This window comes from Elephantulus edwardii, unplaced genomic scaffold (assembly GCF_000299155.1).
Source record: "Elephantulus edwardii isolate Elephantulus edwardi_28Jun2011 unplaced genomic scaffold, EleEdw1.0 scaffold00020, whole genome shotgun sequence".
Taxonomy (NCBI): Eukaryota; Metazoa; Chordata; class Mammalia; order Macroscelidea; family Macroscelididae; genus Elephantulus; species Elephantulus edwardii.
In genome coordinates, this window is record NW_006399770.1 from 27,450,693 (window position 1) to 27,467,219 (window position 16,527).

General features: G+C 40.4%; 1 protein-coding gene across 1 annotated transcript in view; it reads left to right on the forward strand.

Annotated features, from left to right (window-relative positions):
* Positions 1-16,527, forward strand: part of FAM102B (family with sequence similarity 102, member B) — a 107,715-nt gene that overhangs the window by 69,412 nt on the left and 21,776 nt on the right. The window contains exons 4-5 of the mRNA XM_006882466.1: positions 398-514; positions 3,659-3,705. Of these exons, the coding sequence (XP_006882528.1) occupies positions 398-514; positions 3,659-3,705 (164 nt within the window). The remainder of the gene's footprint in view (positions 1-397; positions 515-3,658; positions 3,706-16,527) is intronic.

Below are 16,527 nucleotides of genomic sequence, written 5' to 3' on the forward strand. Positions count from 1 at the left end.
TTTTTTACTAGCTTAAGAATAGAATAGGTAGAGGACTCTAGTGGCCTAGTGGTAAGAGCTATGCTGCAATCCCAAAGGCACGTGGTTCAAATCCACCAGATGTTACTCTTGTGCCAGTTGGTTCTGACTCAACGACACACAACAACAACAACAAAGAGTAGAATAGGCAATAAACTATTACAAAAAGGATACCAATTAAAAGACCACTATTTTAGGCAAGTATTAGAACAGGTATTGTTAAAATGACAAAAATTGCAAATGAAAAGTTTGAAAAGACTAGTTTAGGACATGTACAGGATGTTTTTGTTTTGTATTTTTTTTTAAATGTTTATTTTAAGGAGAATATGATAGAGGCCTAGTAGATAGTCTATTAATATAATTCTCTTTCTTTTCATAGCTGGGCTTTGCAGATCTAAACCTGGCAGAGTTTGCTGGATCAGGAAATACCACTCGTCGCTGTTTACTGGAAGGCTATGATACCAAAAATACAAGACAAGATAATTCCATTCTTAAAGTAAGTATAATTCAAGATTTGTGTGTCAATGAATGAGACTCTCCCCTTAATTAAGCATAGGCTTATACCATCAAGAGCAAGAGTAAATGAGTACAAAGGTCACCACTGGAAGATTCACTGCAGTGTTAGGTAAGATGATGTGTGAACATGGCTCGGCCATGATGCTGGTGATTTGGAAGGCTTTAAGGTAATCATCCTCCACTTGGTGAGCTGTTGTGAGCCGAGCTCCTAGTCAGGTAAAAGGGAGGTTTCTTTGGAGTTCCTGCATCCGATACGTACGGATGTTCTGGCAAAGCGCTTTCTGGGTATTGCACCTGACTTGTCATCCTCTGAACTCCAGCTCTTGGGTTTTGAGCAGCTTGCCATCTGTCCTGCACATTGTGGGTCCATTGGCTCCTGCACTGTCAGAGTTATTCTCTAGTCAATTGCCTGTCTTTCCTCCCTTTCTTCCCCCTAACCTGTAACTATTTAGAGACAGAAAGACGAGATGTAGAGAGAGTGAGAGTTTTGGTGGGGTACTCTGTAGAGAAAGGCCAGATTCACCGGCAGAAAGTTGAGCAATCTACTCCCTTCTCAGTTTCACCTCAACAGCAATGAGTTGAATACATATGTACACACACACACACACACACACACACACATATGTGTATGTATGTATTTCTTTAAACATACATATATTCAAAATCAAACCCACTGCCATCAAGTCAGTACCAACTCATAGCAGTCCTCTGTTGGGATTCCAAGGCTGTAAATCTCTATGGGAGGACACTCCACGTCCTCGTCCCACAGAGCAGCTGGTGAACTTGAACTGCTTGCTGCCCTTTGCCCAACTCACAACACACTGTGCCACCCGTGCTCTGGGCATATGTATATGTTTATAGTTATACACCTCACTGGCTTTGTTCCTCCAGTGAACACAACCTAAAAAAGCACCTAGGAGGAGGAGAAAATAAATCCAAATCACCAACAATGAAAAAAGTAAATGTCACCTTTGTGCTCCTAAGGCATGTTCTCTTTGAGGCTAAGAACATACAGGGAAGATTACATAAACCAGCTAAGCACATAAGGACTCATTGGTTAGGAAAAGCTTGGTGAACACCTTAAAATTGTTATAATTCCCACAAAATAATTTCCAGAGTGTCTGTAGTGGCCGTATAGAAAGTAACAGGATTCTTCCTTAACTAGTGCAATAGTGGAACACAGCTCTGGGCATGTACCAAATTGTTACCAAGTGCCATCCAGCATTCAGTGTTATTGTTATCATAGAGATAATATATGGTTCATAGAGCTGGGATTATCAAATGAGAGGAGGTGAAAAATTTTAAGGTTCTTGACATCTAGTAAAACTCATGAATAAATCCTTTTCTGGATTTTAGTTATGTTACCCTGTGCTTATAAATTGCCTAATGTGAAGAAAGGAAAATAATGATGAATAAAAACTGACCGCATTCTCTGTCCTTTCTTTTACATGTCGAGCCTTCATGGTTTACTGATCATTTTGCTTAAACCCTCCCTTCTCTCACTGTCAGCCCCCACTTTCCTTGACTTCCCTCCTTGTTCAGCTTAGATTCCATGCTCTGTAACTGTAATGCCCTGTAAAAATTCTCCTTTAGCTTTTATGTCTCTTCCTTGAATAATCCTCAATCCCTGTTGAACTATTCTCCAAGCCACTGGACGTTGCTGGAGATACTCAGCCAGGCAATACTGAAGTCATGCTTTCCATCATGCATTGCTACTCTGCTTCCTTTTAAAACGTCTTTTCCTAATTTTCTAGATCTTGGTTGTATTTTCTTCTCAGATCTCTCAAGCATTGCTCTTACTCCCAGCTCTTAAACTCAAATTCTCTCATCTTACTATCAGAGATTTTATGACCTTCCTTTTCTCTCTAGTCTTATTCTCTGCAATGGATGGAGTGTTCTTTTGAGAAATCAGTCCTGCTTGGGTCCTAGAATCCAAAGCTTACCTAATCAGGACTTTTGCCCCTTGAATTATTCCCTCTTCTCATTATCTCTCCCTCTAATGAACCATCCTTGTCAACATATGAACAGTCAGCTCTGGTATCTCTTATATTTAAAAAATAAAAAATTTCTTATCTCCTCCAACCACAGACCCACTCTCTACTACAGTTTAAGTGTTGTTTTAATCTGTGCCATTTTCCTTCCTGAGACATTCCAGAGTGCCATTTTGATGGATCTGGAAAGCAGATTGTAGAATTCTGTGAAAGAAGAAACTAACATAACAAGTACAGGTCATTTGATAAGTTAGCAAAGAACAAAAAAGGATTTAGTGGAGTCATGTGCCATAATAAAAAGGTAAGAATGAAATGAGGTTATGTACAAATATATGTTTGGCATTAGTTAGAAAACATGCAGTAATATAAATACCCTTATAGGCATTAAGTCCATAAACTTTAAACTTGGATTCAGGTGCCTGCTTCACACTTTACTTGGTAGCCAACCTTGAAAAGAACAGTTAATCATCCTAGGCTTCATATAAAAGTATTTGAAAGGATTATTGGTGATTAAATGAAATGATGCCTATAAAATGCTTATACCTAGCACATGATAAACTTCCACATCATTTCTGTAGATTTGTCATTATTACCATTGTCATTATTACTCTTACAGGAATATAAGACACAATGACTTGTTCTAAAAAGGCTGACAGCAACTCTGGGGTAGCAGCATTTCAGAAAAGATTAGAAAAGTTTTAATCCCCGTTCTATAGCTAGAGCAAAGATCAGAAGTAGTCTGCTGTTGGAGGTAACTAGTAGGCACCCCTGGAGCCAACAAAATGGCACGGTGGACGGAAGCATGTCTTAGACATTTAAACATCCCAGGCATCTGGTAGTAAAGACATAAACAAGACTGCCACAGTCTCATTCTCACACAGTTAATCCTGGGGAAACACTGTTCTTTGTTTCTACCTTTCCTACTCTGATTTTTGGCACTTAAGAAGGTTCTAAATGTTGAAAGTGCTTTCTAGTCTATGTACAAAGCAGTGACTTAATATTGAATGTCTCTATATGAGCAATCATTCAGTGCTTTTACAAGAGAAAATGCTGCACCTGGTTCTGTGGCTGGTGCACGCCTTGGCAGAATAAGAGCTCCTTTCTACTGTGATGTTTGTTTTTCTTTCCTTTAGGTTTTGATCAGTATGCAGCTGATGTCCGGTGACCCATGTTTTAAAACGTAAGTCGGTGCCCGACAAATGGGTTCTTTCCCTGAAAATGTTCTGTGCTGTTGCATCAGAACCAACTCATAGCTGGTCCTCCAGCAAGTTTTTAGAGGCAGTAAATCACACAAGAAGTTATTGGTCATCTTTCTCCTGCAGAGCTTGTAGTAGATTCGAATCGCATTCCTTTGGTTTGGCAGCACAGCTCCTTATGACTGAGCCACCAGCGTTTTACTTCTTTAGAGTTCTGATATTACTGTTTTACAGTGTTTATAATCCTGTGCCAGTGAAGGAATAGTCCCTTTCTTGGGAGACTGACCGGACCTGAGTAGAAGTATCTGTTTCCTGTCACCAAATAAGCTCTTTCCTCTGAATTGTTTAAGCTATAGATCTTTTGTCATACCTAGGTTTGGGGCAAAATTATACAAAAATTTTTAGTCTGGCATCTGTGATTATTTCTTCAACAGATATTTATGAGGTGCCTAACCATGTGCTAAGTCCTATTCTAGATGTTACAAAAATAGTAGTGAACAAAATAGATTTGAGTCTTTTCCATCTTGAGCTTATATTTTAAGAGGAAAGCAAGCATTTCATATGGAAAAATGGTAATTAGCAGGTAGGATAAAAGGAAAACATCTTGGTAAGAGGACCCCAGTTAAGTGAGATACTGCTGTTTTTTCCTTTCTTTATTTTTTTAAAATTGATTTGCCTACAGTTATTCATATACATTATACTTCTTTATATTGTTTTTTGTTGTTGTTGTTTTACATTGTGTTTTATAGAATCATTCACATTTTTAGTCATTTCTGTACATTGTTTCATTCATGTCATTTTCTTTTATATAGTCTTTTCTATACATTGTGTTGTAGATAACTGTGACTTCTGTCACCTCTCTCTTCTATCTGGAAGAAGAGCATTTAGGGGATAGGGTACATAGACAGAGGTCTTGGAGGATATGCTTGGCATGTGCAAGTAACTGTGAGGAGAGGCTGATATGTCCCTATCAGAGTGAATGAGAAAGAAAGTGCTATAAGATGATAAGGAATTTTGTGGCCATTTAAAGAATTCTCACTTATACTCTGATTGACATAGCTCCTGAAAGAGGTTTTTACAGAAGAGTAAAATTATATGACTGCTCTTTAGGAAATAGAAAACTTACAGAAACAACAAAAGGGAGCAAGGGCAGAAATGATGAAATGAGCTAAGAGAATGTTCAAGTCATCCAAGCAAGCAATGATGGGACTTTGGCCAGGTTAGTAGAAGTACAGAATAAAGTGAAGGATTTTGGCCTGAGTAACCAGACAAGTAGTGTTTCCATTTATTGAGATGAGAACTTTTTCAAAAGGAATAAATTGGGAGCTTGGGTTTGGGAAATTGTATATTTGAGTTCTTTTCATCTAGCTGGGCATGTCAAGTGGGCCAGTTGGGCTCACCATTATAGAGTTGAGTAGGAAGGTCCTAACTGGGGCTGTATTTTTAAATCATGGCATCATCAGATGTAAATTTGAGATCATAACCTCATCCTGAGATGGAAATTAAAGCCTTAATACTTGTTGAAATGGCTTAGGGAATGAGTCTAAATAGAGAAAGGGAGAGGTCCATAGACAGATATGAGAGTCACTAGATTACATAAGAGGTTAGGGCAGTGGGGAAGAGGCAGCAAAGAATCAACCAGTAGGATAGGAGGAGAGAACCAGCAGACAATGTTATCTTGGAAACGAAATACATAAGGAATCCTAGAGGAAAGAGTAATTGACAATAGTACTGACTCCTGCTGAAATAGGCCTCAGAAGGTGAGGGCTGAGAATGGGCTCTTGGATTTTACAGTGCTCTAAGATTAAAACCTTGTTGGAGTGGGTTAAAGAAAGGCTAGAAGAGAAAAATTAGAGATCACATAAACAATTTTATGAGGAATTTTGCTGCAAAAATCAATAGGATAATGAATTCATAAGAAGAGGAATAGAGGGGGGTGGGCGGGGAGGAAAGTGCAACAATAAATGAATGGAAATCCAAAATCTCTGTAAATGTTTATTGAAATTAGTAAAAAATAGTTCAATAAAACAGAAAAAATAACAATAAAAAAAGAAGAGGAAGGTATAGGGTTGTGGTGCAGTTGGTTTATTTTATGGGGCTTTCTTCCTCTGTATTTTTGCAATTCTTCCACAACACAGTCTACCAAATGGTTGGTCCATTTACTGCCCCTCTGTGTATCCTGCAGGGATTGATTAGTTTATTACCTGCCTAAATGACTTTCATGGATTGGTCAGTTTGCTCTCTGCTTAAAAATCTTGCAGGATTTAACTGATATCCAGCTGTGTCAAGGTTATATCCTTTTTTCCTACCTGTTCAATCTGTATTACTGAGCAGATCATTCAAGAAGCAGGACTCCATGAAGAAGAAGGTGGTATTAGGATTATGACTCATCAACAACCTGCATTATACAAATGGCACATCCCTTGCTTGCTGAAAGTGAGGAGGATTTGAAATGCTTGTTTCATAAGATCAAAGACTACAGCTTTCAATATGAATTACAACGCAACACCAAGAAAACAAAAATTCTCACCACTGGACTGATAGGCAAAATCATAATAGGTAGAGATTTTCAGTGATTTAATCTTTTTTGGATCCACAAGCAATACACTTGGGGCCGGCAGTCACGAGATCAGGAGACTTACTGCATTGGGAAAGTCTGAAGTCAAGACCTCTCCAAAATTCTGAGGAGCAATGATGTCAGTTTATATACTAAGGTTTGCCTAATTCAGGCACAATCATTTCAGTTATTTGCTAATCATCTGAGAGCTGGACAGTGAATAAGAATGACCAGAGGAGAATTAATACTTTTGAACGTTGGTGTTACAGAAGAGTACTGAATATCCCACAGACCACCAGAAGTATAAACAGATAGGTCTTGGAGAAAGTACAGCTAGATTGCTCTTTGGAGGCAAAGATGATAAAGCTTCATCTCACATACTCTGGGCATATTGTTAGGAGAGACAATTCTTTGGAAAGGGACATCATACTTGGAAAGGTGCAGCATGAGCTAAAGAGAGGAATCCCCTTAACAAGATGAATTGACACTGACTGCAACAGTGGGCTCAAGTACGTCAGAGGTGATGAGGATGGCACAGGATAGGACAGGGTTCAGATCTGTTGTGCATAGGGTTACGATGAGTTATAGTCGACTTGATGATGTCTAACAACTGTCCACCTAAGGGACTTGCAGTCCACCCAGTAGGATTGGTTGGTTTACAGTCCACCTAAAGGATTGGTCAGTTCATGATCCTGCTAGAAAAGCTGTAAAAGAGCAGGGGCTGTGTGAGGACAGCCATTTGTGACCTCTGCCAGTTTCACAATGGGGAACTGTCCCCACCAACAACACCCACAACACAGAACCAATTCCCGAGAGGTCAGACTCTGTCCCCCATGCTCCCGCACCTCTTTCTGCTAATTCCAACACCAATCTTACTGCCCTGCTGGGTCTGAAATCCACTGCGATGGCTCACAAATCACACAGAACCATATTAAGGAAGTCAGAAGGCTTAAGTCAGGTCGGCAGCAGATATCACACAGTCAGGACAGCTTCCAGAATGTGCTCATAGGCACCCTGGACTTGAACCTCACGGCTTTAGGCTGGTGTTACAAAGCTCTCAGTCCTCCCAATTATGGCTCCTCCTCCACCCTCACCCCAGTCTTCCAGCAAACTAAGACAAAGGCTCTTAGCTCTGGTTCCATGGATAGCAGTCCCAAGATCAGCGCTATCTCGCATCAGGTCTCTGGTTCTCTGCTGCTGGCTGCTATGGCTGCAGATCCTCTTGACCCTGGTCTGGCTGGTGCAAAAATCTCTGGCCTCAAAGGACGTGCTGCATTCTCTTGCTGTTTCTTTGCTGGTGGTCAGGTTGTCCAGTTCTGCTGCTGAATCTACTCAATTTAATGATGAGACTAGCCAGTTCCCCCATAGATTGGCAAGACTAGCAAGTTCCTTAGAGGATAGGCCAGTGCACCCTATTTGAATATTCCCACCTATCCATGTGTCAAATTCAGACTCATAAACCCTTACCACTACAAAAGCCTTGCCTTAAAACTGAGTGTTTTCCTGAACAATTGACCCGTCTCACAGAGGTTTTTTTGAGGACTTCCTGAGTGAGAACATGGAAAGGAATGCATCATTTAGACCTAGGTTCTGTACTGAAAACTTCCTAGGCCAGAATAAATGGTATAAATATGAGTCAAGGACTGTAGCATTCAGCTGATAACATAGAGGGGCCTGCTGGCAGAGAAAGTTGTCAGGATGGCAGTGGTGAGTGTTGGCCCACAGAGGAGATGGTTGTGGTGGGGAGAATTGATCCACAGAGCAGAGCTGTGCACCTCTGGACAGGAACTTGCCAACATAGATAGGAGTCTGACAGACAGCAAGCAACCACAGTCCAATCCATGGAGGTAGATGCTTGAGCAGAGCAGATGACAGCAGGGAGGCCAAGCTGATCTGCCTTTGACAACAGCAGACACCCTGATTATGCTGAGAGCTGCACCAAACACTAAGGGAAAGAGGAAGCCTGTCCTGAAGGGACCAAGAGAAGGCCTCTCCTACAAGGGCCAAGATCTTACCCACAGAGGCTTGGGCATGAACCGAAGTTCATGTACAGGAGTTGCCTACCATCGTTTTGCCTCAAGAGCTGTCATGATGCGTTCTAACCTTGGCACCTGACTTGGGGTGTTTGAAGCTGCTGACTGAGAGCTAGACTAGTAATCAAACAGGGTGAGATGCAGCCACGAAGTGCCACAAAGAGAGCACACACAGCCATCGCACGTCTCTTGTGGGCTGTCTGGCGAGAGAGATGCCTGCTGTCCTCTGTTCCGCAGCACATCCCCCAGTGACAGAAATGGATGTGCGTGATTGGGGAAAGGTGAGCAGATCCCTTTTAAATGTAAGCGAGTTCCTCTCCTACAGTGATGAGAAGTAGGCTATTTTGGGGAGTGGAGAGCACCAGTTCACCTCAAATCCATTCCTGTTGTTTACAGTTTGCTTTCTATAAGTAAGCTATTTCTGTTAGTTACTGTTTACAGTCTATAAATAACAATGACAGTTTTCATTTGCCAACACTCTAAAGTGTTTTTCTACATGCAATCCCATTAGATGACATAAAATCCTTATCCTAGCATTCTCAAGATTGCTTGGGATGTAGAGTTTAATCTGTGTGTATATGCAAATGTATAAAGTTTAGGGATAAAAGAATATTTTGTTGATTTAAACCAGGAGATAGTAGGTTTGTGTACTTATTCCCTCCCTCAATAGAGAGGGAGAAATTATGCAGAAGAGAAACAGAACAGTTGGTGCAACAATGCCTTTGGATTGTCAGAAAGGAAGGGAACTTGTCATATTTTCTCCATTGTAATCGAATGAATACAGAGAACCTGGCTGCAGATGCAGGTAGCTGAGTATATAAGAAGTGGGAGCATATGAAGACTCTCCATATTGCCTGATTTCCTAGTGAAATAGGAGCGAAGGTGATCACTCAAGAGTGGAGATGGGGAAGATGGAAGTGAAGGTTTGAGGAGGGAGACGAGGGTGTATGTTTTAGAGAGTGGGAGAGTGAATTGAAGGGATTGCTTGTCAGAAACCTTGGAGGAAGTTCATCAGATCTTTTTTTTTTCTATAATTATATTTTATTAATTTTCATAAACATTTACAGAGATTTTGGGCTTCCACTCATTCATTGTTGCACTATTCTCTCTACCCTCCTCCCAGTTTGTTCTTGTCCAAATGCCACAGTGCTTGTCAAAGCCAGTTCTGATTAATCTTCTTTGTCAGTGTGTCCTTTGCCATTCCCTATCACTCCTCCCTGAGAGAGACTTCACCCTGAGTCATAAGGAAAAGGGGATGGCGTATTCTCTTAGCTACTTCCTGCTGAAAAGGGACGCTGTGGGTTTCAGGGTGAAGATCTTCTCTCACTACTCTAAAGGGCCCCTTTGGCAGTAGGAAACACATAGACTATTATGGAGATTGATTTTGGAATTTAGATGCACTCTTATTGATTGTGCTTGGCTGTACATGTTCATATCCTTGAAGATGTATCATGGGGGTGTTGCAACCTAGAAGACACAAATTTGACTAACAAGTTATAAGTACATGAGTCCAAAAATTATGGAAAAGTAAAAGGAAAGATTCTTTCATTGTTTTACAAACCCTCCCCCAAGTCCCCTCCACCATGTAGCCCTCGCTCTAGTCTCCTGTGATGACAGAAATACCCAGTTATATCTCTCTTTTAAACGGTTCTCTCCCTCCTCTGTTTCAGTGCAGTATACATTATTGAACCCATCTTACTCAGTCTCTCCCCAACCCCAAGGACAGTCCCATTCTACAACAGTGGCATCATGTAATATTTGTCCTTTTGTGACTGGGATATTTCACTCAGCATAATGTTCTCCAGAGTCAACCATTTTGAATAATATTGCACGAGTTCCTTGTTTTTTAATGCAGCATAGTATTCCATTGTGCGAATATACCACACCATCAAGAAAAATAACATGCGCATCATTGGAATCCCAGAAAAGGAAGAAGCAAGTAAAGGCACTGAAAAAGTTGTGGAAGAATTACTAGAGGAAAACTTCCCAGACATAATGAAGAATGAGAGAATATATATTCAGGAAGCTCAGTTCATCAGATCTTAAATATATTCACCATTCATTTTATGTTTTTAAAAGCTCTTGCCATCACTTAGAGAGCGTTGTCCGTATACTTCTCTACTTACATACTATTTATAAAGATGAAAACATACATTTTAATACAAATCAATTCGTGGTTAAAACAATACATTTCCCTCTCACTTAGTCTTCCTGCACTGCTTTCCCACAAACCGTCATTTCCTGGCTGTTTGATTTATTTTCTGCTCTCTTAGGACCAACCTATTTTTGCTTTACAGTGTTTAGGCTGTCAGGTAAACCTAATTTACCTTCTAGTAGAAGCCATTTAGGGTAAGATGAGAAGCAAAATCTAATAGGAAAATAATCACTCTTTCTCATGGAATTTTTATGGGTACTCCCTCTCCAGCCTTTTCTCTGTCATTTCTTCTCTGTGCTTGTTAAGCTCGGATATTGAAGGTAAAGGAACTTGAAAATATATTATCTGATACTCTACTGTATTATGTCAGTAAATACAGTATGACAATATAGAGTTCATCTTTCTAGCAGATGACTTATGTAACCCAGGTGAATAAACAGTCTAATCCTAAAACACATAAAAGTATTTATTAGAAGACTCAAATTCTCAGTAGTTTGTGTTGGGGAGGGTGGTAAAATCTCTAATATTGTACAATTTAGTGGGAGAAGGAAAATGACATGTTCAAGCACTTGTACAGGAAAATGTTTGAACTCAATGAAAAGGGTAAATTCTTTCAATTACATTGTGCTTGAATAGAAATACTAAGTTTAAACACACATTATTTTAGAACTGAAAGGAATAGGAATATTGGAAGTTGTCTTGGTCAGTGATTTCCTACCCACTCCCCCCCAAAAAAGATTTGAGTGTAAAGTCCTTTGCTCCATTGTTGTCTCAATCGAGTATGCAGACTTGATCGAATGGGTACACCTACTGAATGCCATCAAGGTCATTCTGACTCATAATGACCTCACTGGGTTTCAGTGACTGTAAACCTTTATGGAAGGAAACTGCCCATCTTTTTCCCACAGATCACCTAGATTCAAACAGCCATTGTTGTGCTTAGCTACCCAGCACAAAGTGCACACCTCTTCCCATACTTACGCCCAAAATTCCTAAGGGAGTTTCTTAAAGGCACTTTTAGAAGTTTGGTGTCATCCAAATTCTCACTTGACAGATGCAGAAATTAAGGTAGTGAATAGTTAGTGACTTGATTGACTATCTCTGTATGACATAAATGGGAATAAATGCTAGAGGGACTTCTGTACACTCTTCTCTTTGTTATTGTCATTGAATTTTTTATGATTTAAAAACTTCCAAAAATTTGCTAGAGAAGTTAATAAAAGTATAAGATCTCTAGCATTCTTAGATTGAAATCCAAGTTTTTTTCTATTTTTTGAGCAAATACCATGTGACACACATGACTTTTAGAAGTGTGAATTTTATTAAAAGCCCTGGACTTATGAATAAGAGAGCTGATAATTCAACTTAAGCACCTGCCTGAAGCTCACTTTTGTGTTTCTCTCCAGCTTGACAAGTCTGCACTATCACAGGCAAAGGAGTGAAAATGGTTCTGAAAAGAAAACAAGCACTCATACTGATGAGGAAGGCTATTTTGAAACAGGAATTCTATATTCTACTGAAATTTTATCATAGATTGGGAAAACAGTAAATGCTTATTGCTGTCCAATTCTCAGCAACTCATAGTGACCTCTTCTGCTTAACAGAACATTGTGTGGTCCTGCACTCTCCTCTCAGTCAGTACTGCATTGGAGCCCATTGCTGGAGTACAAAAGCAGATCTAGGGGTAAAGTAGGAAGCAGTCCTCAGAACACAGCAAGGAAACACTGCATGGTTCAAAACGAGAAAGGAGTGTATCAGGGATGTCTTTCGTCACCATACCTTTTCAGTCTGTAGGCGAAACAGATAATTCAGGAAGCTGGGCTTTATGAGGAGTGTGACATCAGGACTGGAGGGAGACTCATCAACAACCTGTGATATGCAGATGACACAACCTTGCTTGTCAAAACTGAGGAAGACCTGAAACATTTGCTGCAGAAGATCAAGGACTTTGGTCTTCATTATGGATCGACATCAAGAAGACAAAGATTCTCACCACTCTGTCAATTGGCAGCACCATGATAGATGGAGAAGAGATTGGAGTTGTTAACAATTTCCTCTTGCTCAGCTCCACAATCAACACTCTTTGTATCAGCAATTAGGAAATCAAAAGACAAATTAATTGGGGAAGTCTTCTGTCAGGGACTTATCCAGAGTGCTGAGGAGCAGTGATGTCAGTTTAGAGACAAAGGTGTGCCTGATCCAGGCCATAATCTTTGCTGTGCATCAGAGAGCTGGACAGTGACCAAGAATGACAGAAAAAAAATCAATGCCTTCGAGTTGCGGTACGGGAGAAGAGTACTGAACATACCATAGACCCGCCAAGAGAACAAACAAGTTTGTCTTAAGGTGAAATTAAGTTTCTCCTTGGAGGCAAGGATTTTGAGGCTCCATCTCACATATTTTGGGCATGCCACCTGAAGGGACCAGTCCTTGGAGAAAGACATCATGCTTGGCAAGGTAGAAGGACAGTGCAGGAAAGGAAAACCCTGGGTGAGATAGAGTGACACAGTAACTAGGATAATGGGTGTAGGTATGTCTGAGGCATTGGCTCAGTGTAGGGCAGGGTTCAGAGTTATTGTCCATAGGGTCGTTGTTAGTCAGAAGAGACTCGCTGGCACATAAAACAACCACCACAGTCTAACATTTACCCAGCTAAATAAGACTCAGCCTCTTCTCTGAAGAGGCCACACAATTTCTCTGGCAAGTTGTCTCTCTTCTCTGGGAGATAGACACACAACATGTGATACTGTAGAGAATGGAAACTAACAACTTTTCCTGGAGTGCCAGTGAAGTATTCACTGAGAGAGTGACAATGAGCTGCATTTCAAAGACTGATTTACTAAGCAAAGAAGTGGGCAGAGCCATTCCAGGAAGAGAAGTCAGGTTTCATACACTTAGGTCATTGTGACAGAGCACAGACTAGTCATGGAATGTCAGCATTGTCATTTTAGGAGGACTTTGTTCACATATTCCTTAATCCCATCACTCTTGTTTTATAACTTAGCTGTATAAGATGACTTCTCATAAGAGATATATGGAAATGTTTTCAGAACAGAAGAATGAAAAGCAGGCATATGATAAGCATTCCATAATTTATTCAGTATGACTGAGTTATCTAAGAAAGCTTTGGAGCGCTGCCAAGGCCTAAGTAGGTGTTAGATTCTAAATTTGCTGTAATATCAATCCCTGTGGTTGATAAATACATTCTGTAATGCTAAATTGCCCCAGTATTAAATCAGTTAGTACATTTGGCCAAAATCATTAAGAGTTGGTTTTTCTGGGGTTTTGACCAGCATGGAATGAGATGAGAAACTGGGGGTATTGCTAAAAGTATAATAGCTGTGTAGTCAGACCAAGCATGTACACGAAGCCAGGGAGAAGCCAGTAGGGGGAAGGGGGAAAGGCCAAAGGTTAGGAATTCTGAAGGATTGGGGAGAAATAAAAGATGCAGAGATGCTGTAGTCAGACCACCTCGGTTTTACAGGCTGAGAATGTAGACATACGGTATAAGTCATCCATCCATGAGCAGCAGATATGTCTTTTGTTCTTTGTGGTTGGGTTTATTTTGTTTTGTTTTGTTTTTATTTTAAAGCTTAAGTAAAGCAGCTTTATTAAGGGAGCTCCCAGGCGAGGTTCCTTGGTCTCAAAATAGATAACAAGGAAGTCGCCCATAGGAAGTTTTGGGGAGGGTTTTTATAGTAGAGTCTTGAGGGAGGAAAGGGAGGGACAGTCCATTTGCTTTAGCCAGGACAGTCCATTTGCTTTAGCTGTTCACTCCCTTTGTTGAAATGTGGTATTCATTGAATCCTTCATTCTCCCCCTTGACTTTGGTCTGGCTCTGCCATCCCAGCCTCTTTAGTGAGAAAAAGGGCAAAGTTATCTTTAATTTAGGTACTTCCTGCTGAACAGGGGCAAAGATCTGGGCTCAGAGGCCAGATTGAATTGGTCCAGGAGTAGCCAGGGGAGAGTATGGATGTCATAACAGCTGGTTCACCATTAAGTTCACCATTTCTTTTATCCATTTGACATCTTGACACCTTGTGAGCTGGTAGGTTCGAGAGAGAGAGGGGTGCACCCACACTCGCCCCAAAAGAGAGCAGGGACACAACATACCTTGACTCCTCTCCCAGGTTTCGTGCACTAGATGTTAGGTCTTTGCTGTGGACTTAAGGCCAAGGACTCAAGGAAGGGACAAGAGCAATAGAGAAAGCTTAAAGCAGCTTTACAGGAGCTCCTAGGTGAGGTTCCTTGGTCTCAAAATGGAGAAGTCGCATGTCTCTTATAAAGAGAGGGAGGGAAGGATACTGGTTTACATACAAAGTTCATAAAATTCGTATAAAGTGTTTCTTTTAATATGAGTTCTTCTCTGTACAGGGGTGTGTGTGTGTGTGTGTGTGTGTGTGTGTGTGTGTGTGTAAGTAATTCACCAACCTATTTTACATTATTTAAAAATATAGCTGATTTTGGAATGCTTTTTTGGTGATTCTCAAAAGCTTGACCTCTATCCCAAATGAACTGTTGGAGGATTTTAATCAGAGAGCAGTACATTTGGATACCCAGGCGGAAATCTCACAGTGACTGTAGCGTTGAACATAGCATAGAGAGACCTATCACAAGACTCTTGCGATCAACCAGGAGGAAGGTATAAAGCCAGAACTAAAATGACTGGTTGAGGTAGAAAAGAGAGAGGAAAGTTAGTAACAGAGAATCTGTGGAATCTTGAAATTGACTGGCTATGAGGAAATGTGAATAGGAAGGAAACACAGATAATGTCTATAATGCTCGTTTGGATGCTTTTAAAGACTTTAGAGAATTCATAGGACAGGACTATGGAAGGAAACAGATTTGGGGAAAGAATACGAGTTGAATTATATAGAATTTATAGAAACAAATAATTTAGTATGTCTCAATAGGATTTGCAAGTCTGGAATTTAAGAGAACCTTGTGCTTTAAAGAATATAAGTTCAATAGGTTTAATAGCATTCTTGACTGTCTGTACCCCTAAGGACCTTAACAGCCAGAAAATTCCACTGCGATAGTCCAGGAAGAATTTACAAGTTGCCAAATACTTAGTTGCTTAATCTCTTTCTTTTTCTTGCTTTCTAAATCTTAAATCACAGGGAGTAGTGGCTAAGATACAGTTTTTCCCTGAAAGAGCAACCTTTAAGTTTAGATTCCATTTTAGACTAGTGGCAAGAAGCTGCGCTGCAATCACAAAGGTACAGGGTTTGAGGCCACCAGCTGCTTCGCAGGAGAAAGATGGGTAATCTCCTCCTGTTTGATACTCCTGTTTGATAAACTGCCTCTGAAAATCCGCAGAAGCCTCAGCTGTAGGTCCATTCAGACTCTAAGGTACACAAGGACAATAATACTAACAAAAACAAACCTCTTATCACTTAAACTTGCCCCTCCCTGTAGGACACTGGGGCCTTGAACTAACTAAAATCATTATCGTCAAGTCAGAACTGATCACAGCTGACCCTCAAGCAAGATGTGAAATCACAGAGATTACCTATCTTTCTCCTACTCAGCAGATAGCGGGTTGGATTTGAACCCCCTGCCTTTCTGTGGTCAGTGCAACTCTTTATCCACTAGGCCACCAGAGTTCCCTAGGAGTCCTGAAGTAAGCAAAAAAAAAATACCCCTTGCCTGTTCTCAAACTGTCTAGTCTGAAAGGGAAAGCTAAACACCTCTTTAGAATCTCTCTGGGACAAAAGAAGCAGAAGAGAAATCAATCCATGGGTGCTATTCAAGAACTTACTGGAGTAAGCAAGAGAGATCTTGGGCATAGGAGCAGGAGGCATGAGTTCTTCTTGGCCCATCGCATATTACAAAAATGGAGGCTTAAAAAAAAAATGGAGGCTTGCTGCCTCTATTTCCACCATAGATACCGCCCTGCCCACTCTGGAGAGTTGAATGCTGGGAGCACACTAACATTTCTCTCCAGGACTCCATGGAAACAATCTTCTTTCTGTTCTGCATTTATTACTATGCAGAAAAAATTGGTTTTCATTAATACTACTCTAATTTTAAAGCTCAAACATTTTTTATTGTTTTATTA